At 33.7% G+C, this 24,294-nt stretch overlaps 1 protein-coding gene across 1 annotated transcript in view; it reads left to right on the top strand.

Moving 5' to 3' along the window:
• PRKAR2B (protein kinase cAMP-dependent type II regulatory subunit beta) overlaps window positions 1-19,246 on the top strand; it is a 134,835-nt gene extending 115,589 nt beyond the window's left edge. The window contains exons 5-11 of the mRNA XM_051962644.1: window positions 750-856; window positions 4,125-4,278; window positions 8,976-9,077; window positions 12,401-12,475; window positions 14,300-14,365; window positions 14,495-14,633; window positions 16,620-19,246. Coding sequence (XP_051818604.1) covers window positions 750-856; window positions 4,125-4,278; window positions 8,976-9,077; window positions 12,401-12,475; window positions 14,300-14,365; window positions 14,495-14,633; window positions 16,620-16,753 — 777 coding nt within the window. The 3' untranslated portion in view covers window positions 16,754-19,246. The remainder of the gene's footprint in view (window positions 1-749; window positions 857-4,124; window positions 4,279-8,975; window positions 9,078-12,400; window positions 12,476-14,299; window positions 14,366-14,494; window positions 14,634-16,619) is intronic.
• Window positions 19,247-24,294: the final 5,048 nt, after the last annotated feature.

The raw sequence follows: 24,294 nt of genomic DNA, 5'->3' as shown, positions 1-24,294 counted from the left end.
CATTGTCTTTTCTCTCAAAAAGCTTATGTTCTATGGAAGGGAACAACATATACACTATAAATAAATAAATGATATATTCAAAATACAAAATCATTTTTGAAGAAGGGAGAACCAACACCAGGAAAGATCAAGAAAAATTAGTGGCAGAGAAGCAAAATTTTCAAGGTATCTTCAAGATTAAAAGATTTTAGGTATTAGGAAATGTAGTGACCCATAGAGATTATAGAAAGTGGGCCTTTTGACTAGAATGTAAAGATTATGTAAAGAGTAATGTGTAGTCAGCCTTAGAAGACAAGATAGGGCCAGACGGTAAAGCATTAAAAGTCCTAAATAAATGAGCTCATAATTGATGGTAGAGGAAGTAGGGTTAAAGAGCCACTAAAGTTTCTTCAGCAAGAGAATGGCACAGTCAGACCTGTGTATGATGATCATTCTGAATATAAGCCTATATTTTTATGTTTATTTTGATATTAACTGTCCAAAGACAGTAAATAAATTGTAAAAAAAATTATTTTACTAGCTACTTTTAGGATTTAACGTATTTTTTATCTAATACTGCAAAAAATAACAATAATGCTCTCTTGCTATTTTTCTTTGTTTTGTACACTCCTGATATATAAATATAAATCTTTCAATGGCTTATTTTGTAATGGGTTTTGCCAAACCTGTAATTTCACAAGTTTACATATATATGCAAAGTAATTTTATAAAGATTATATATTGTAAATTTTTACATTTAAAAAAAACAGGAGCAGATGTCTCAAGTACTAGATGCCATGTTTGAAAAGCTGGTAAAAGAAGGAGAGCATGTAATTGATCAAGGGGATGATGGTGACAACTTTTATGTAATTGACAGGTAAGTTATAGCTCTGGCATTACCATTATTTTTTTTTAAATCCTCTGTGTGAAATCTCATTTTTAAAGGTCATTGGTGAGCTGGTCTGTAGTAGTTGCTAATACTTCTTTATTACCTTATGGTACAAGCAAACAGTCATTAAAGAAAATCATACTTATTCTACATAAATATATAAAATATACTTTTGAGATAGAATCAATTTATTATATATTTATTTGCAGGTTATCAAAAAACTCTCAATTATCAGTCAACCCACAAGTCTATCTATCTATCTATTTACATATAGATATAGATCTATCTAGGTATCTATATCTATAAACATAAATCCTTCCACTCAAGAAATATGTTATATTGGGTCAAAAAAGTGTATGTGTGTGTATGAAAACAAAATATATAGGCAAATACAAAGAAATTCCAAAGGGCCTTAGTAGATTTGAAAATGAGGAATGAACCATATGGGAAGTGCACCTTAAACTGAGTTTTGAAAGAAACTCAGAAGTCTGAGGAGAGAATGCATTCTAAGCAGGAGTGAAGCAAAAGCTAGACTATTGTGTACAGGGAATTGCATATAGGCCAGCCTGAATGGAACATAAAATATGTAAAGTAAAATGATATGCAATAAACCTAGAATTCTACCAACCATAAGAATTTTTTTTTGTTGTTCTAGAACAGTAGAGAACCACGGGAATTGTTCAGTGCCATAGTCAATCCTGTGCTTTATGATTATTGTAGTGGTACATTTTAAATTTATTATTTAACTGGCAATTTACATTTTCATTGCACTTTCTAGTTTGTCATATGCTTAACATACATTATCATATTTTTTCCTTTCAGATATTTCTGTGAAATAGATCTTTTAAGTATTACACTTTCCTAGTGGTGAGGAAGTGAGGTGTCCATAAAGTTGTGATGTGCTTAAGGTAACCCAGCTAAGTTAATAACAAAGCTGGCAGTGAAGCTGTGAGCTTCTGACTTACTCATTATTCTCAACTCCTTCCCTCCCTTCCCTTCTTCCTCACTTCCTCCCTCTCCCCCCTTTCTTTTTTTTTTCTTTCTTAAGGACCAAATCACTCTCATTGACTTTAGGTTCCAGGTCAAGTCCCAATTGGTCATTATTTGGGCCCTGATTGTCTCCAAGTGAATTGAAGCAATTATTTCTCTTTTGGTCAGAAACCCTCAGGGTCTTCCCCTCCCAGATTGATTTTTTTTGGTACTCTGCCTCATTTTTTACCTAGCCTTAATCACTGATCGGATTATCTCAGTCCAATTGAGAACTGCTAAAGACCTAAGCTTAAAAAGCCCAAGATGTCCCACTTTATCCAGGGCCATCTCTAGTCTTCCTGATCTGTGTCATAACACTGGAACCAGATGTCTCTGGAAGAGAAAATGAAGCTGGTGACTTTGCACAATCCTCCTTCAATTAATCCAATTCATTTGCATATTAAGGTATCACCTCCATGATGTCATGGTCCTCTTTGAGAAAGAAAGACAAACAATAACAATAACTATGCAGAAATGTGCCTATTACACCTCATGTCCATGTTTCCGGTAATTTTGTTTCTTGATATATATATGATTTATATATTGATATAATATGTAGGTAAGGGTAGTAAGTCATATAAACAAATGATCATCATCTGATATTATATACCCTTTAGTTTACAGCTCCTGTAAAAATCAAGAATTTGCATGGTTTCACACACACACACACACACACACACACACACACACACACGTTTATTCATTTGACCAGTAGTATATATTTCCAAGCTGTCTGATCCATTTTTGGATCAACCCAATGATCTTACACTCATTAGTAACATGCACTAATATACTCGGCCTCAGGCAACGTCTGAGATTTATGGTGGTAGCAATGGGCAAATAGTATATGACTATTTTTATGGAGTAAGTAATAATAACAAGAACAGCCTTTTATTTATATAACACTGTTTACTTTCCAGTGTGTTTTTAATTTCTTTTTGATCTTCAAAACATCTTATTAAGGAAGTGTTCATTTTGACAATTAAAAAAAAACTGAAGTAGAGAGATTCATTTTGTTACATTCACATTGCCTATTAATGATTCACAGCTGAGATGAGAATCAATTCTCTGGAGTTCTTATTCTAGTTATTTTGATGACACTATGCTTTATGGATCACCAGTATCAGAGTATAATATTGTTCCAGATGTTTTAACTCAATTACTTGTCTTCTGGTAGTCATTACATTGGTATATGCTACTCTACTCAAAATACAAAAAACTTTGTTTTACTTCAAAAGAGAAGAATGTGATTAGATTTAAACAAATCAGGTAGTAGGAATAATTATTCAGTTTTCTAATATCTATGCCAATAAATTATAAAAATAAATATTATTCGGTTCTCTTTCCTACCACCCTTTTGCTTCTTACATGTTCCCTTCTCTTTCTAATCCTTTCTCAGCTCTAATCCACATTTCCCTGCCTTTTATTTTTCAGCTATCCCTGAGATTTTTATATTCTTTAGGGAATAGATACATTTTAGCAAAAGAAATCCTCTCACACCTGCATTTACATATGCTCGAGTAGGTCCTGAAACAGTGTACTCTCCAATAGAATACGGATGTGTGGGAAGACTCTCACACACACAAAATGTTATTTATATAAATACAGATTGTAGACTGCACACAGTACCCTAAGATGCAAATTCACTTCTGTTGAATCTTATTTGTATAGAAAAGGAAGACAAATTAGAAGACAGGCACAAACAGAAGACCTATAACATAAACAACATCATAAATCTTACAATAGATTAAGCAAGTTTTTTTTTTTTTTTTTTAATTCAAGCTTAATCTTCATTTCTAGCCCTTTTTACTTTAAGGAACCTTGGATGATAAGTAGCCTCTCCAACAACTCATACTTTTGTGACATCTTCTAGCCATAAGGTTACAGTTATGTCCATGATCAGATTTGGCTTCTTTTTGTTGTTAATTTTGTTCCCTAAAAATAGTATTCAATATCTGGCTCATTGTGCCCACCAGATATCCCTATCATCTTTGGTTAGTCAATTTGTGCATCTTCTAAAAAGTGTGAGGAAATACCCTTGCACTGTCTAGTCCATAATGGGTAAATGTTTACATGCAGAATAATCTCTATTCACTTGGTACCCCGTTAGCCAGTTATAAACAGCATTTAATTTTAGAAAGATGAAAATTTGTTCAACAGAGCAAATTCTTATTTATTGTGATGAGATTTTGCTTATATCACTTTAACTTTAATTTTTATCTAACAGGGGCACCTATGATATTTATGTAAAATGTGATGGTGTTGGAAGATGTGTTGGTAACTATGATAATCGTGGAAGCTTTGGTGAATTGGCCTTAATGTACAATACACCCAGAGCAGCTACAATCACTGCTACCTCTCCTGGTGCTCTTTGGGGTTTGGTGAGTGATATTTATTGTGGCTATTATTTGAAAATGTGTTTAATCATCATTATCCATGAATAATAGATAAATTTTAGGGTAGTTTAGGTGGTACAATGGATAATACTCAGGGCTTGGAGTCAGGAGGACTTGTTTGCCTATTTCCTCATCTATAAAATGAGGGGGAGAAGGAAATAGCAAATCACTCCAGGTAACCCTAAATGGGGTCACAATAAATCAGACATAACTGACAATAACAAAGTTATAGTTTTCTCCTGCCTCAACTTATCAGATAAATATTATTTGGGCAGTTTGGTGGGGCAGGGGATAGTATGAATAATTATTCAGTTTTAACTGAAAAGCTCAGTTGCCAATAAGTTATGAAAACAAATATTATTCACTTTTCTTTCCAACTTCCCTTTTTCTCATCCATTTTTCCTGGCTTTTATTTTTCAGGTATCTCTGGGATCTTTATTTTCTTTAGGAAGCAGATAGATTTTAGCAAAAGAAATCCTCTCATACTTTCATTTACATATGCTCAAGTAGGTCCTAAAACAGCGTATTCTCCAATAGAATACGGATGTGTGGGAAGACATACACACACACAAAATGTATTTTATATAAATATAGATTGTAGACTGCACAAAGCACCCTAATATACAAATTCACTTCTGTCAAATCTTATTTGGTTTCGCCTAAATATTTTTAGTACTCTCATGGCCCATGAATTCTAAGCCCCTCATCACCTTCCTTGTCCATCTGTGGACTTTATTAATGTCCTTCCTAAAATGTAGTACCCTGAACTCAACTGAGAATTCCAGATAGGGTCTGACCAGAGTTCAAATTCAGCAAAACTTCCCACCATCATTCTTCACAGGATTCCGTGATTAATGAAGTTTAAGAATGTATTAACATTTTTGATTGGCTCATCATGCTATCAATTCATACTGAGTTTCCAATCCACTAAAATCCTTAGGTCTTTATCATTAATTTCTAACTTTCCTTGCCTCATCAGCTCTGCTACCTGAGTCACTTGCTGTTGTAGATCTAGGTTTCTCACCTTTAAGGGAGTTGGACCAGATTATCTTTCAAGTCTTTTCCAACTCTAAATCTATATTCTTATATATCTCTAAATCTGATCTGGTACTTGAAAGCTTTTTTGGACACAAAAAAACTACTTTACATGTATTACTTTTCAGTGTCATTTCAGTAAATGTGGTATAATAGTCTAGCCTTTACAAACCTTGGGATTCTGATTCTATCACACAATGTGCTAATTGCCCCTTTATTTTGAATCTATATATTAATCACTTAATAATACTTATTGATCACCTGATCAATAAGCTATAGCATCATTAGATATCAGGCTAGGTAATGCAGTAGATATGTACTATTAAGTAGAAACCCTTTCATAGAAATTTATTAATTGTGTGAGCCACAGCAAGGGCATTTAGCCTTTCTGTCTCTGATTTCTTCTGAGTGTGCAGGGGGGGTCTTCTCTCAACTCTAAATCTATCTACCTATGTTGGTAAGATAAATTATTGACTTTAACCTCTCCCCTTTCTTTATATTCTCCTTACTTATCCCCACATTTACAATTGGGATCCATCTGGACACACCCTCTTTGGACAACATTCCATGCTCCAAAATAACTGCTTCCCTCTAACCTTCATGTCCTTCCCCCACCCAATGCTTCCCATTTCCTCCATCCCTTAATGATATAAGAAAGTTGGTCAAAAGAATTCAAAATGCTGTTCAAAGTGTTAATATCTGAAAAGAAATAGGTCTTAGAGAAGACTTTTGAATGGCAATTTAGGTTGTGGAACACTGGGTTAAGGAAATATTTCTAGGGAAAGATCCCTCATCTATGCTTTTCAAATCCTACCTGGAAGGCAGTTCTCCCTGCATTTCAGGCCTGCTTCTGAACAGTATATATTTTGAAGGCAATATTTACATGTTTCTTGAAATTTAGATGAAGTTATAAAGGAATACTTCTCTGGTAATTTCTAAAAATTCTTATTTTTGAGGAATGTATATGTTCTATCCCTACTAGGACACAATTGATCACAATTCTTAAATGATTTCTTGAAATTAGAACCTTTATTTTAAATTATAGAAGAAAAATTGAGCCTACTTAATGGGAGGAAGGACATTATAATCTCAAACCTGCTTTAAATATTAAATAGATTTTAAAAGAAAATTGAGGCAGATAGTTTTCATTTGTTTTCAAGCTGGTAAAATAATCTGGAGAAAATAATGCTAATAGTCTAAGAAGTCTAATCATTGGGTCAAATATGAAAACAGAGACAAGGAAACCTCTTTCATTTAATCAATGAGACCAGATTTGTTTTGAAGCTAAGTTTTCTCCTCAGGGGAAAATTTTCAACTCTATTGGAAACTTTAATTGAATAGCAAATTTATAAATATTTTTGCATATCTACACATGTATAATGGATATCATATTGCTTACTTTCCCAATTTGGGGGAGAGGCTGGAGAAACAGAATTTAGAACTCAATTTTTAAAGGGCTTTTTTTTGGGGGGGGAAGGGAGGCAGTTGGGGTTAAGTGATTTGCCCAGGGTCACACAGCTAGGAAGTGTTAATAAGTGTCTGAGATCAAATTTGAACTCAGGTTCTCCTGACTTCTGCACTGGTGTTCTACTGTGTCATCTGTGCTCCTTTTTAAAGGAATTTTTTAAAGGAAACTTTGACTATTAAGGCTAATCATTTCCTGTTCTATGTGCTAGGCATTTCCAGAGAAGCACTTTTTCCAGCCCCTACAATATCATTTAGGCAACTCATAGCCATATATGTAAAATATGTGCTTTTATGGGTATAGACATGTATTTTTATGTCAGTTATAAACCATTTATAATAACTACCTCAGTGTGCAGTGTACAAAGCATTAAATCTTTTTAAATAACCAAAAGTAATCAGTATGTAATGCTGGAGAAACTGAGGCAAGGCAGAAATTAGTTTTTAATATTTTAATAGTAGAGAATTTGGGCTAGCTGATCAAATAGGTGTCCAAAAGATGTTCAACCCCTAGTTACACAGGATATATGGCCCGAGTAAGGCATATAAGGCGAGGGCAAGGATACTGGGTGGAATTCCAGGGAAGGATCATAACTTAGTCTTGACAGGATGTGTGGTCAAGATAAGAAGGTCGAGGGCAGGAGACAGCAAGGCGAGAGGCAGTACCCAAAAGGAAGGGGAATCATCCTAGCAGGCATTTGAAATAATCCTGCAGTTTTATGACTCTATGGTATTTCAGGGCCTCTAGTCCTAATGGCAAGGAATAAAGGAGTGGGGGCTATAATAATTTTATTCAGGGCATAATAATTCAGGGAAAGTGAGGGATTACAAGTATTGGATGCTATTTTCTCAAGAAATTCATATTTAAAAAGTAGAATTTTTCATTTAAAATTGAGAGTCAGACTAGAACAGAAATTATGGCAATTCCATCAAGGAGAACCTGCGTAGAAAAAAAATGCCCTGTGCAATAAACACAGCAGTTCATTATTATTATTCGAGGCAATTCATTAACTGATCCCAAATGCTAATATACTATTTTATAGAGAGAGTTAATTTGTAAATGACTAGAATCCACAGCATCTAGCTAAGGATTTTTGGGGAAATATGATGAATATTTTCTGCAAGCTGTGGGTCACTGGTATCAAGTATCTCCTGAGATTCAAAGGAGCCAGATACATCTTTGGTATAGTTTTTGTGCCATAACAATAATTTATTTATTAGTTGAATTAATGCATATCTAAGGTAGTAAAGCATTCATGGAAGCCATTTTGTCCAACTCCCTGCTTTCTTTCATAAATGAGCAGTGAGACCCAAGGAGGGTTAAGTTCTTGGACCCAGCTTCTATGAGTCACAAACATTCAGAACCCAACTTCAAATTCATTGCTTATTTAAATAACTAACAAATACTTCGTTTTATTTTAAAATTTAAGTAACACTTTGAGAAATTTGTTCATAGCAAGTAAAATTCATAGCAAAATATTTTTGAAGAGTTGTTTTTAATTATTGTTGGTTTTCCCCCAACATTTATTTTATGTTTGGTTCTACAGTTTGAGGATTTTATGAGGTAAATAAGAAAGAACTCTGGCTCTTCTACCTCTGAGAGCTGTGATCTTGTGGTGAAATACTGGAAGGCCCTGTCCTGAAAGGCTGTAGTTTCTGTGCCCTATAAGTCTTAAAGAAAAGAAAATAACCATTTGTCTTAGGCTTTACTTCGAATAAAGGCAGGGAACTGGAACAGAAGACTTCTAAATGCCTTATGAATCCAACTCCAGCTGTCTGTGGCCAATGTAAATTTTATTTGAAGTTTGACAACGCCCTCTAGTGGTAAATTAATATTTTCAATAAAATTCTAATGTACCTATGTGCGTCTAGAAATAAAAGCTAATTGGCATTTTTCTTTTTATCAGTAAAGTATGCTCTTCAGAACATCAGAATGTTTTATCTATGAATTTGCTATGTATTATTCATTTCAATATAAGATAACAAACTGAATTAGTTGTATTACATTATCTAGATACATAATATCTTTGTCTTATAACTCAGAGAAACTGGGTTCATTTTAGAGTGTGATCTGCTGTATATTGGAAAGAAACTAATGTTATATATTTAAGTAGATTAAACTATCTATTTTTGTCTTTTGTCACTCACCTTTTCCATTGTTCTGTCTCATAATTTGCTTTTAGGACAGGGTAACCTTCCGGAGGATAATTGTAAAAAACAATGCCAAAAAAAGAAAAATGTATGAAAGTTTTATCGAGTCACTCCCATTTCTTAAATCTCTAGAAGTAAGTGTTTGTTTCTATTAATAGTATTTTAAGATTTATTTTTAACTTGTTTAATATAGAAATTGGACCTATGTGTGCTTAAGATTTCTTGTAGAAGACGACCAATGCTTGTAACATTTTTAATTCCAAAGGATCAGAACTCTAAGTATAAATTACACTGATGACTTTATTCTTAAACTTACTTACAATTGCCATTATTGTCTACAATTATTTGTTGTTATTTTAAATGCCCACAAAATCTTGGAGCAGATCTATAATAAATTTTTAATTGAACTGTTCTTTCAGGAAATTCATTATCTAAAAGAAAACAAACAAAAAATTACACTAAAAGTTACAAAAATACAGAGTTCTCAGGTTGCTGTTTACAGAGCTTCATGTAAATAAAGCATTGTCACCTGGGGTAGAAGCCCAGGTGTTCTGGGGTCCCTTAAAGTATCCCTTTAGAATTTCTATTTCTGCAGAAGTATAATGTAAAAGGATACCATTTTCTTTCTCAAACTATAAGCAAATGACCTAAAATACATGCCATAATGACTGTAATTGTTCTGTAGTATAGTTTTGTTATTCAAGGGACTTGACCTTGCTATACAGATCTCTCTGTTTTCCACATAAAAATGTTTACCCTTAAAAATGTGTGATCTTAATGATTTCTTCTCCATACGGTATTTTGGGAAGACCCATTTTTGTCCCAGCTAAAGTTTTGTTTTCTTCAACTTTTGAATAGCCTTATTCTCACTTCTTCCCAATCCTTACAGGGTGATTTTTTCTTGGTCTAGTTTAGTTGAATTTGATAAATAGCCATCAACATCTACTTTTGTGCAAGTACTATACTAAATCCTGAAGATACAAAGGGGTGAAAGAAACAGTCTCTGTCTTATAGGAATTTAGAATTTCTCACAGAAACTCCTTCTATCCCAATAATATAAGTGCTTCTTGTAACTCAATGGATGCTTCATCATATACTGTCCTTTGTATAAAAAAAAAAAAATGAGTAAGTACTGTATGAAATTTGAGTTGGGTTGTTTTTTTTTTTTTTAGATTGCTATTAGGACTGTATTGATTCTTTTTCTTTGGATTCTTTTAGGATCCGTGATATGTAAAAGATATAAATTATACCTTGAACCTTAAAATTGCATTGAACCTAGTTGAAAAGAACCAAGTCCATCACAGTTGATCATCATATAGTCTAGTTGTTATTATGTACAGTGTTCTCTTGGTTCTGCTCACTTCACTTAAAGCATCAGTTCATGTAAGTCTTTCTAGGCTTTTCTGAAATTAGCAAAGAGCAAAGGATTGGTCTTGACAAACTTTGGCTTTATTCACATTATGGTCTAGCTGAAATTTTTTTTAAAGACTTTTTAAAGATAATGATACATCAGCCCTGAAGTCAGTAGGACTTGAGTTCAAATCTGGCCTCAGACACTTAACACTTCCTAGCTATGTGACCCTGGGCAAGTCACTTAACCCCAATTACCTCAGCAAAAACAAAACAAACCAAAAAGATAATGATAAATGTTGGGGAGGATATGGGAAAACTGGGACACTAATGATCCAACCATTCTGGAGAGCAATTTGGAACTATGCCTAAAGGGCTCTAAAACTGTGCATACCCTTTCTTTGATCCAAGCAGTGCTTCTATTGGGCTTATACCCCAAAGAGATACTAAAGAAGGGAAAGAGTCCCACAAGTACAAAAATATTTGTGGCAACCTTTTTATAGTGACTAGGAATTGGAAATTGAATGGATGTCCATCAATTGGGGAATGGCTGAATAAACTATTAGCATATGAATGTAATGGAATATTATTTTATAAGAAATGGTGAGCAAGCTAATTTCAGAAAAGCCTAGAAAGACTTACATGAACTTATGTTAATTTAAGTGAGCAGAATCAAGAGAACAATGTATACAGAAACAACTTATTTGTGATGATCAACTGTGTTGGACTTCGCTCTTTTCCACTAGGTGATTCACTGCAATTCTAATAGACTTGGGGTGGAAAGTGCCATCTGCATCCAGAGAGAGAACTATGGAGACTGAATATGGATCAAAGCATAGTGTTTTCATCTTTTTGTTGCTATTATTTGCTTGATTGTGTTTTTTTTTCTTTTCTTGAGTTATTTTTTCCCTTCTTGATCTGATTTTTCTTATACAGCATGATGAATATGGAAATATGTTTAGAAGAATTGCACATATTTAACCTGTATCAGATTGCTTGTTTTCTTGGGGAAAGGGAGATGGGGAGAGAGAAAAATTTGGAACATGAGGTTTTGCAAAGGTGAATGGTTGAAAACTATTTTTGCATGTATTTGGAAAAATAAAAAACTATTTTAAAAAAAGGATAATACCCCTTAGCTATTGATGGAACTCATGATGCCATGTAAATGAGCTAAATGGATATCTTAATGTACTTAATATGGTTCTGATCAATGAAAGCCAGTAGCAGAGGCATTGAAGAAGATCAAGTAAGTTGCTATATAATAATTCTCTCTCCTCTTTCCACCCTCACCCACAAATATTTTATTTCCCATTTTCCATTGTTAAAACTGTTATTCTGGCCCTCCTTTTCTTCCCACCGGAACTCAAACTTGGCCCCTGGTATCTTGGGTTTTGATAAATGAACCTCAAAACAAGGCTACTATGAAATTTCCCAGTCATTTCCAAACCCTTGTCTCTTCCTTTTTCCTTCCAACTCTGGTTTCTTTTTATATATTGTCTTTTCCTATTAGAGCATAATCCCCTTAAGAACAAGGATTGTCTTGCTTATTTCTTTTTATATCTCCAGTACTTATAACATTGACTATTATATAATTAGGCTTTGACAACTGCTTTTTTATTTATTATGAACTTGGAAGGAAATCAAAGTATAATCATTATTACTGACTCCGTGTGTGTGTGTGTGTGTGTGTGTGTGTGTGTGTGTGTTGATATTTTAGAGGACAAGGCAAATACCTTTAAAGTCCACTGGATTATCAACTTCAGCCATTTGGGGGATTGATTATCTTCTTATCTCAGAGTTTTGGTGCTGAGTCATATGCACATGGTCAACTGGCTGTAAGCTAGAAGGACATCTTTGTGTATATTATATTCTAGTAAAGCTAATAATACTAGGTTTTAATGCTTCTCCCTTTTCAAGTTATGCAGGATTTTTAATAATTTTTTATTACAAAGTAAAGTACATTCATACAGACCAATTTATTTTTTATGATAAGTATAGTAATTGAAATAACCATTACTATGTTTTTCAGTAAAAATGGATACATCAAAAATATAATGTGCAGATTGAGTATTCCTAATAATTAATAACACCTTTTTCATTCATGCAGGTCGCAGAACGTCTGAAAGTGGTTGATGTGATAGGCACCAAAGTATACAAAGATGGAGAACAGATTATTGCTCAGGTATAGCATTTATCATGTATTTTAATCATATATGACATTCAAACAACAATAGTTGGGGAAGCTAAATGGAGCAGCGGATAGAGCACTGGCCCTGTAGACAGGAGGATCTGTTCAAATCCAGCCTCAGACACTTATCAGCTATGTGACCATGAGCAAGTCATTTAACCCCAAATTGCCTTACCAAAACAAACAATAATAGTTCTATATTTTTTTTAATAAATATCATTTTTAAAATATTTTTTATAAATATCATTGAATGAATTGAAAAATTCCTCCAAAATTATTAACAACTTTTAGCACTTTTGGTGAACTTTTTTTTACCTTTAAGGAGTCATTCTAAATTACATTTAGCTATTCAAACTTTTAAAACTATTTTCCACTGGATTAAGAGAAAAGAAGATACTGTTTTGAATCTCATAAATTGTTTAAGGGCATACCAAATTGTCTCATCTTCCTGACGGCATCCATATATCAGGTGGTCTAATTGTTTTAAGTGACCTTTAAAGATGCAAATTTCCAGATTTTGTTTGTATATGGGTACTTGAAATTGACTAGAAGGAATGTCATATTTGTTTGAGGGAGTAGAGATGATGGCTGGTTTATTCCCACGAAACTGATAAATTAGAGAAGAGTTTAAGAAACCAGTGATTTACATGGCTATGGGTTAAACTTCTTTCTTTTTTCCTCCAACACTTGAAACTTCAACATAGAAATTCCCATGCAAACCTTATCTCCTACATAATAAAAATAAGAGGTTCTACTTCTGTTTCTGGCTTGTCTTTAGACAGGTGTTTGATTTCTTGGTCATACGACATGTTTGTAAGTTTTATTTCATATAAATTTTAAACCAAAGTGTTTAGGTTATTTTGTGACATGATTTATTATTAACTTTATTGTAAAGCAAATAGGAATACCTATGATAGCTATTTATTTACATTAAAATAAAATGGAAAAATCTGAAAAAAGCCTATTAACATTTTCTCGATTGTTTTCTTAGATCTAGGCAAACAACGTAATAGTAATCAAAGCCCTGATTTATAGCATTTGCTCATTTCTGAGGTGTTAAATGCTTACATTCAAAATTTAACAATTGCTGCTTCTGAGCCAGTTTGAGCTGATTCCAGAACACTTCTGCTTACGACCCAAAGTAATATTGCCAGGTTTTAAATTTCAAATAGGTTTTGCCCAGGCTAAAATTTAGACAAAATTATTGCACCACATATATTCAGAGGCTTGACATATAGTGAATAAGGATCTACCTTGGAGCCAAGAATGGCTAGAGTGCAAATCTTATTTTTGAGGCATGTACTGATTTCATGACTTTAGTCATGACATTTAGTCATTCAGTGGCCCAGGCTGTGCTCTAGAACTATAAAGGAAGGCTGGGTTGCTGAGCTTCATCAATGGAGAGAGATTCCATACCAGAAATTTCCTACAACAGTGAAGTCATGATCTATAATACACATACACACATGTATGCACATTCATATGCACATATATATGTAGAATAGAATAAATAAGTTAATGAATGTAAATGGAGAAAATATGTACATAGATATACATATAGAAAGAGATAGAGGTATATTAGTGTAATATGTTGGGGACAAAACATAGAACAGTTCAAAAAATTATGCCAATATTTTAGAATGTACTTGACATTGCTTCTCTTGCCAAGAAAAAAAGGTTGCTCTTTTATTGTTGTTTCTTCTTCTTCTTCTTCTTTTTCAGGAAGGTGATTTCATATTCATAGATTGTTTAAAGGCTAAAACAGGCAATTGGTTAGAACAGAGCTTGAATTTTTTCTGGGTTTTTTTTCCCCAATAGGGAGATTCAGCTGATTCTTTTTTCATTATAGAATCTGGAGAAGTGAAAATATCTATGAAAAGGAAGGTAAGATTCCTTAATCTACTGAAATCAATATAACAACATACAGAACACTGGTCTAGAATTTCTTTTCATATTTATGTTAGAGTTTAAATTATTTTAAAGCAATTAAATAAATATTTAATGCATTTCCAGAATAAACAGGAAGTCGAAGAGAATGGTGCCATTGAAATTGCCCGATATTCCAGAGGGCAGTATTTTGGAGAGCTCGCCCTGGTAACAAACAAGCCCCGAGCAGCTTCAGCTCATGCCATTGGAACTGTCAAATGTTTAGGTATTTAATTAGAATATAATTCAATTGGTTCAAATGATCATATCTATCGTTTGCTACAGATAATTTTGTTATACTCATAAGTTGTATGTTTGCCATTGAAAGCTCTAGTTTCTTTTTTATTCAAATAAGTTATATCAACTTGACCTTTTCTGCATTACATAGTCTAAAGCCCAGCTTCTTAAACTATGATTTGCAACCCCATGTAGAGTATCATAACTGAATATAGGAATCACAAAATTATGATCTGTAATCAACAAATGTTTTATTTGCATACCTAATACCTGGAATCTCATAAAAATTTGCTGGGTAAAAAGGGATCTCAAGTGGAAAAATCTAAAAAAGGACTTGCTCTAAAGCATGAAGAAATGAATATATTTTAGTGATTAGAATATCAGTATAGCATAGAATTCCATTTTTGGTCTTTAATCAACAGTTCATTTTTTTTATGGATATCTACTCCAGATCTTATAGAATTGTAAAGGGAACTAAATCATTACTTGTAAATTGCTTTGAGATTCTGTGACCAAAGAATAATCATTTATGAATTAATGAATCACTTATTGGGTGCTTACTGGGTGTTATCACTAGGGATACAAACAGAAAAGGAAGATCTCCCCTGCTTTCCAGGAGCTCCCATTCTAATGATTTCATTACATCTGGCATGTTTCAAGTAGAAGTCAGATGGAAAAATCCTAGAGTTCTTTGAGAGCAGCAACATATGTCTCACTTTTAATGTCCTTTCCCCTGATAAAAAGGGGGATCAATTTTCTGATGCAGAACTTTTTTTTCTGTATCTTTAATAACTGAAGCTCCTCTTCTGCATCAGCAATTCATGTTAAGTACCTATTATATGCCAAGCACATATACTAAGTGATGGGAATAAAAAATGAAAAACTTCTCACAAAGAACTTATATTCTAATGAGGAAATAGCAAATAGATATCTTAGAGATAGATTAAATATAAACAGGAGTGATTGGTGAGTAAATACACTAGCAGTTAGATCAGTAAAAGCTGCATGTAAAAAGTGCTTATGGAGGAGAGGCTTTCAGCAAGACAAAGATGAGGAGGGAATGTGTTGCAGAGGACAGCCAGTACAAAGGTTTGAAACAGGAGATGGAGTGCCATGTGGGAGGCTCATAGAGATGCCAGTTTGGCAGAATCACAGAGTGCAGGAGGGTAAGTCCCATGAATCTGGAAAGATAGATTGGGGCAGGCTGTGAAGAGGCTTTAAAAATGAAAGGATTAAATATAATCCTAAAGTGCCATTACTGGCATTTATTGACAGGAAAGAGAGTATATGACACAGTCAGATCTCTGCTTAAGAAAAATCACTTTGGCAGCTATGTAGAGAATAGACTGGAGTGAGGAGACTTAAGTCAGTGAGACCAATTAGGAGGCCACTGCAAATAATCTCTGGGAGAGGTGATGAGACCCAAACTAAAGGGGTAACTATGAGAGTAGAGAGCAAGGATTAGATATGGAAAATGTGGAGCTAAAAGTAGCAAGATTTGGTCATTAGTGATGAAAGCATAAATCTAAGAATTATGACTACAGTGTCAGAAAGAAAAGTTTTAGATTTGTCAAAATGTATATGTAATATATATACATATACGTGTGTGTATATATATATGTTATATTTGCATATTCTTAGGCATTAATTATTGACTTTATTATCTTCTTTTTAATTTCCTGTATCAATTAGTAACTCAGCAAATACCATTTTGAACAAAGATTTTATTTTTTTTTATTTTTATGTCCAAAATTGGTTACTTATATTTACATAAGTGAATTTAGGAATACACTTAAATTCTTCCTTACTGTAATAAATAGTTGTTAACTGGTTTATCATATTACATAAATGATTGTATAATGTATGTTTTTGTATATGTTGGCTATGCAGTCATGAATTTTCTGCTAGTATTACAAATTTGCAAATAATAGTTTCCTTTTTTTCTTCTTCTTCCTCTTGCCCTGATCAATCCTAGCCATGGACGTACAAGCATTTGAAAGGCTTTTGGGACCCTGCATGGAAATTATGAAAAGGAACATTGCAAACTATGAAGAACAGTTAGTTGCTTTATTTGGAACAAATATGGACATTGTTGATTCCACAGCATGAAGGATAAATATCATTTGACAAGAGCTAATATCACAGAACAGCACAGTAGTGGTTGTCCACTGAAAACATGTCTATATTTGTTGTAGATGCCGAGCATTTCCTATGATTTCAAATTTTATTTTGCTTTTTTTACATAACACTATAATGTATCAGTAAACAAAATAGTGATTTCATAGATAATAGATTTTATCTACAATTCAGAAAGAATGGATTTTAAGAAATCATTATGTTGGTTAAATTAGTTTCTACAAAATTATTAAGATTTGCTGAAAAGTTTGTTATAATGATAGTGGCATCTTAGAAATATTAGTGCATACAAAGTTAGTAAAATATTCATAGTTCTGGGGATATAAAAATGGGTTCATTCTGGTGGATTCAAATTATTATGCCTAAGTCAAAAAGAAACTTGGAAGCTGAAATACTTATAAAGCATGACATTACATTCTTTTTAAAAAGCCTATGTATGATGTGTCTGTTTTCATCCTTTTTATTTTCTGGCTTGATGCAGCATAAAACTTCACATGCAGTGTTAAGGCCTAATATATTTTTGCAATAAATTACATTTTGCCTAATTTGGCATAGTGTCAATAACATTCCACTGGTTTAAGAACTGGTAATCCAAACATTTTTTAGTAAGGAAAAAAAAAGCCTTTTTTAGATGACAAGTAATTGTCACATTTTTTCTAAGCAATCTTTTTCTTCCTTCCTTTTTGTTTTATAATTTACAATTCCTACTATTTTTCACTTTTTAAAAAAATTTAAGTCTTGTTTTAGACTTTAATGTCCAGCTTTTCACAGCAGATTTTGGTCATTTTTTATTTCTATCAAATTTCTAATCAAATAATTCCAAATTTCTAGATCACAAAATAACTATTGGTATGATCCATAGTAATAAATAAATACTAAATAAAGTCACAGTTTGAGACCTATTGGTAAAAGAGAAGAAAACTCTCTTGAACTTTAAACTTATATATTAAAAGTAACATTTTGTGTTCTAGATCCCAGTAATCTTTTAGTCACTGTAAAATATTTCCTATAGCAAAATTAATCTGAGGTCAGTCTACTCTAATAAAGAATTATTATTTCTATATCCTTAGGCTAGGTTTACCTAAGATGAATCTTTCCAACATATAAACCAAAATGATTCTTTCTTCTCTTAGATTAACTATGGTTTCTGTCTATAATGTAATATGACAGAGAAGAACTTTATCAATTAATAGCTAGTCACAAGGTTCTTGTCAGAAAAAACTAACATCAGGATGGCAGAATTAAAATTATGAAAAACAACAACAAAGGAGTAAGAATGAGAACAAAAACATTAAATGTGTGAAACTGGTTTGTAAGCTTAGCCCCAGCTCTCCATATATATCATTATGCCACCACTTTATTTTGTTTTGGTAAGGGCACTTACTTAAACAATGAGCTAAATATAAATCATTAATTTATTACCAAAAGTAAAGGAATATTATTCTTGTTTAATGTTTCTACTGTTCTAATTTGGAAAGAAGTTAGTTTGTAGGATATTAGGTTTAGAGTTGAAAGGGATTTAAAGATCACACAAAGAGGGAAAGTAAGCCTTAGAGAGGTCAAGTGATTTGCCAAAGTCTCATAAGTTGTTAACTGACAAAGGTAGCATTCAAATTCAGATTCTTTGGAGCAGCTAGAGAGTGCAGTGGATAGAGTGCTGACTCTGAAGTCAGGAGGACCTGAGTTCATATCCAGCATCAGAGGCTTAATACTTCCTAGCAGTGTGACCCTGGGCAAGTTATTTGACTCCAACTGCCTCAGCCAAAAAAAAAAAAAAAAAAAAAAATTCAGATTCTTTGACCAGAACTTGATCTACTTCACAAAATGTGCCCTCTTCACTTTAGTAAGAAATGTCTTTGTCGTATCATTCATTAACAATATTCATCTTAACAAGCCATGTGTTTGCACTAAGATTAAAAATAAATGAATGTTTTTTTTTTTTTTCCTGGAAACAAGTTTTTAACTTCGATGTAGATGAGGTTAAATATTCTTTATTTGCCATGTTCTGTTTGGAAAATTTTTTCATCCCCATTTGAATATGAAACTGGTTAGAAAACAATGTACCTATCTGAAGTTGTATATAAAACATAATTAAAGTATAACTTCAGCCAAATTTTAAATGTATTAACTTTTTTTATACATGCTACCTTGTAGGGGAAAAAAATGTTACATGATGACAATTTGTTAGCCTTTGTATTTCAGATTTTATTTTAAAATGCTGTGTCTTATATAAGGAAAAAAACACTAATTAACCAGAATTTTCAGTTCCTCATTCTGTATGCTTACTTCCAAATAAGTTATCAGTTCTCTTGCACTAGTTTATTGTTAATTATTCATAGAATAATTTTAAAAATACATGTACAACAAAGAATTCTGATCAAGGTTGTAAATGCCAGTCACAATATTTTCAGTATTGTTGGTTATATTTAAAGTTTCCTTATAATAAATCACTTTTATAATAAATTATTTAATTGTTGCTTTTAATTTACAGCGATGATTTTTCCCATCATTGTCCTTGAATATGATTCATGAAGCAGAACAGAGTTGGAGAGTTTTATTAAAAGGTCACATTATTGGCAGTGAGGGGGTGTGCCTAAAATCTTAGCTACCAACGAAGCTAAATCTAGGAGACCTCTTGAGCTAGGAGTTATAGCAACACCAGATCAGGTGTTGGTATTAAGTTTGGTGTCAGTAAAATGGGTCCTTGAGAGTAAGAGTTCAACAAATTGCCTAAAGAAAGGCAATTTGATCCAGGAGAGAAATGGAGCAGACCAGAATCCCCATGTTGATCAATATTGGGATGGGGTACTTAAGTAGCTCTTGCACTTCCAGCCTGAGCAAGATGGAGCAATCCAGTCTTTTTAAAGAAAGAATCAAAGTACTGCATATGATGAAGCACAAGGTATGGCTGGGTTGCACTTTCTTATGTTACTATCGCTCATGAGAAATAATCTTATATTTTTGGCAGATGCAACTTGGCCATTAAGAATGCTCAGAAGGAGGTTTAACTGACCTGACTAGTATATGTGAAAAGTTACATACACACACACACACACACACACATCCCTCCCTGTAGTTTGGATTGGTAGACGTCACATTCTCATTCAATTACTATTCAGCAAACCTTGCCACGTGGAAATTTTCCGTAAAAGTCTTATCCAAGAAAATAAGCTTTCTGAAACTTTACATTTGGCTAAGGAAACACTTTATTTTCCATCTGAGGACTTGTTAAATAAAATACAGATACTTCCTCCCTATAGTCTTTTTGTTTAAATGGAAAAAGTAGAGATGAGTGTGTGTATATCTTGTGTCAATGCCTAAGAATATAGATATCTTGAGTATGGGTCAGGTATTGAGTATAACATGTTCCTATCCTGGTACTACTCTTCCATAGGCCTTCCAGCTGATTTTATAGCTTGTAACATTTACTCACACACCTTCACACATTTCTCCCCTGCCAGATACACTCTAAAATGTATTAATTAACCTCTTCCCCTTAAACGTTTTTTAAATATAATTTGCTTCAATGCAATGAATTGTTCTTTATAAGATTTAGGATTTCATCAGTATGGGAAATTCCCTGTGAATAACTCCTACCAATGCTGGTCATTTAAGTACTTGCTCTCTTCAGTTTCCATTTGGGACTCCACTAATATCCAGCTTCCTCCAGGAAAAGCTCCTCACATGAAATTTCATCCTGTCATCATCATGCAGCTTCCCTACTTCATACCTTAGCCTCTCAGTTGCCTCTCCCTCTTAGTGGCTTAATGGAGAAGAGACCCTCAGGAGGGTCCACCAATAAACTCTTCCCAGTCTTCCTTCAGTTTCAGTGCCAAGAGCACACAAAAATCATTCCTCCAGATCCTCTTTCCCCCAGTCCTCGATATCCTCCATTTTTCCCCCTGTAGAGGAGCAGGGGAGGAGTTTCCTTTTGTGTCTTGTCTTCCCCAGTTTTATGATTATGAGTTCCTTGAGGGCAGGGACTGGCTTTCTTATCTCTAGAGTTTAGCTCTGTACCTAGCATGGGTTGTCATGAGCCCCCATGACATAGTGGAGTTGTTTGTCATTTCTTTCTCCAGCTAATTTTACAGATAAGGAAACTGAGGCAAATAGCGTGACTTGCCAAGTCAAGCTAGTAAGGCTTCTTGTAAAGCTTTACTGTAAGCTAGTAAATGTCTGAGATCAGATTTGAACTCCTGAAGATGAGTCTTTCTGACTCCAGACCTGACACTCTATCCACTGAGCCACCAAATTATTTCCCTAGCACAGGTGAAGCCCCTGAATAAATGTTCATTGACTTTATTGACCAGCGTAGGGGTGGGGGACCTTTTTTTCTGCCAAGACCCATTTGGATATTTATAACATCATTCTTGGGTCATACAAAATCATCAACTCAAGCAGTGGGAGGTTGTTGTCCTAGCTTTCAGCTCATCACCCCCTACGGTTACTTTAGCAGATGATTTCTCTCAGACCAGATATTCCTCACCCCTGAACGAGAGGCTGCTAGGCTTAGAGATTTCCCTCAGAAACACTAAGGACATGAATAACTCTCCTAGATTCTCACTGCCTGAATGTCAAAAGTAGTTCCCTGGTTTTTATGACAGAGGTCTGCTTTCTTTCTATCATACTTCCCCTATCTATGAAAAGTAATGAATACACACTTTAAATTTTCAGTCAATTCAATAAATATTAATTGTGTACCAGCTATGGGCCAAACACTTTGCTAAATACTAGGGAGGGTACAAAAAAAGGAAAAATCCCTTTCCTAAAGGGCTTTACAATCTAATAGAGGAGACATCATGCAAATAAATAATACATGCAAAGCAAGCTATATATAGGATAGGTGGGAAATAATTAAGAAAGGGGGAAGCACTGGAATTAAGAGGGGTTAGGGAAAGTTTCCTACAGGAAATGGGACTTTAGTTCAGACTTAAAGCCAGGGAAGTCAGTAGTTGGAGCAGAGAAGGAGAGCAGCCAAAAAGGGTGCCAGGAACTGAGAGATGGTGTGTCTTGTTCCTGGAACAGCCAGGAGGCTGATGTCACTGAATATGAGTGTAAGTATTGGAGAGGAAGGTGTCAGAAGACTGGAAAGCTAGGAAGGGTTAGGACTTTGAATGCCAAACAGAGCATTTTATATTTGTTCCTGGAGACAAAAAGAAGCCACTGGAGTTCATTGGGGGATGGTGAGAGGATCAGACCTGTACTTTGGGAAAACCACTTTAGTGGCTTAATGGAGAAGAGATCGCAATGGAGAGAAACTCCCCTTCCCTCCTTGCTCTTGTAAACTAGCTCTTACAATAATCCAGTCATGAGCTCATAAGGCCCTTCATCAAAGTGATAACAGTGTCCCTGAAAAAAGAGGGGTGTTTTGGAGAGATGTTGCCAAGGTGAAATTAACAGGCCTTAAAGTCTGATTGGATATTGCTGAGGTTGGGGCAGTAGGTGAACATGGTGAGGAATTCAGGATGACCCGTGGGTTGTGAGCCTGAGGGACTGGAAGGATCGTGTTACCCTCAACAGGAAAGCTAGGAAGGCAGGGGGAGGATTTAGGAGGAAAGATGAGTTCAGTTTTGGACATGTTGAGTTTAAGATGTCTAGGATATCCAGTTTGAGATTTCTGAAAAGCAACAGGTTTGGAGGTTAGCCGAAAGACTGGGGCTAGAAAGGTAAATTTGAGAATTATCAGAAAAAAACAAAAACAAAAACTGATAAATTAATGAAGAGATCAATCATAACGTAATTTACACAATTTAAAATATAAAACTATATTAGAGATAATAATGGCCATCTTGTAGCCATTAATGTTCAATTCAATGAGTAATAAGGATTTCAAATTTTCTAAAATTTTCTTCTTTAGAAAAGATCATTGAGGGCAGCTAGGTGGTACAGTGGATAGAGCACCAAACCTGAAGTCAAGAGTACCTGAGTTCAAATCTGATCTCAGACCTTCCTAGCTTTGTGACCTTGGGCAAGTCACTTAACTCCAATAGCCTCAGAAAGAAAGAAAGAAAGAAAGAAAGAAAGAAAGAAAGAAAGAAAGAAAGAAGAAAGAAAGAAAGAAAGAAAGAAAAAAGAAAGGAAAGAAAGAAAGAAAGAAAGAAAAGAAAGGAAAGAAAGAAAGAAAGAAAGAAAGAAAGAAAGAAGAAAGAAAGAAAGAAAGAAAGAAAGAAAGAAAGAAGAAAAAGAAAGAAAGAAAGAAAGAAAGAAAGAAAGAAAGAAAGAAAGAAAGAAAGAAAGAAAGAAAGAAAGAAAGAAAAAAAAAAAAAAAGAAAGGAAAGAAAGAAAGAAAGAAAGAAAGAAAGGAAAGAAAGAAAGAAGAAAGAAAGAAAGAAAGAAAGAAAGAAAGAAAGAAGAAAGAAAGAAAGAAAGAAAGAAAGAAAAGAAAGAAAGAAAGAAAGAAAGAAAGAAAAGAAAGGAAGGAAGGAAGGAAGGAAGAAAGGAAAGAAAGAAAAGAAAGGAAAGAAAGAAAGAAAGAGAGAGAGAGAGAAAAGAAAAGATCATTGGCTTTTCTATTAATATTTAGTATGCATTTCAATTAGATGGACCTTCTTTTAGTAGCAACATAACTATATTTTTGAGTATGTCCATATATAAAAGTGGAACAAACTTAGAAAGATGGTTAGACTTAAATTTTCTCATTGGTAGGCATAAATATTGTTTAAGAAAATTTTTGGAATGCCCACAAGAGAAGATTTCTTTATTAATAAGTGGCTATAATTTTGCTTTGGTTCTCAGAATTTAAACCTGATTTTTTTTTTTTTACCTCTTGGTTGTATGTATTTTGATTACATATCATAAAAAAAAACTGTGGGTTCACAACTGGAAAAATATTAAGTGCTCTTGCATAGGTCAAGGGAATATAATAAAGATGACAATGCTTCTTAAACTAATCTATTTATTTAGTGCTATATCAGATTCCCAAAAAACTATTTTAATGACCTAGAAAAAATAACAAAATTCATCTGGAAGAACAAAACGTCAAAACTTTCAAGGGAACGAATGAAAAAGATATCAAATGAAGGCGGCCTAGCTGTACCAGATCAAAAACTATATTATAAAGCAATGGTCACCAAAACCATTTGGTACTGGCTAAGAAATAGAGAAATTGATCAGTGGAATAGGTTATGTTCATAGTCAATAACTGTAATAATCTAGTGTTTGACAAACCCAAAGACCCCAGCTTTTGGGATAAGAATTCACTGTTTGACAAAAACTGCTGGGAAAACTGGAAATCAGTATGCAAGAAACTAGGCACTGACCCACATTTAACACCATACACCAAAGTCAAAATGGGTTCATGATCTAGAAATTTATGATGATATTACAAATAAATTAGAAGAACATAGGATTGTTTACCTCTTAGATCTGTGGAGGAGGAAGGAATTTGTGACCAAAGAAGAGCTAGAGTTCGTTACTGATCACAAAATAGAAAATATTGATTATATCAAGTTAAAAAGTTTTTGTACAAACAAAACTAATGCAGACAAGATTAGAAGCAATAAACTGAGAAAACA

Source organism: Antechinus flavipes, chromosome 5 (genome assembly GCF_016432865.1).
Source record: "Antechinus flavipes isolate AdamAnt ecotype Samford, QLD, Australia chromosome 5, AdamAnt_v2, whole genome shotgun sequence".
NCBI lineage: Eukaryota > Metazoa > Chordata > Mammalia > Dasyuromorphia > Dasyuridae > Antechinus > Antechinus flavipes.
This window is presented reverse-complemented; position numbering and strand designations above follow the sequence as displayed.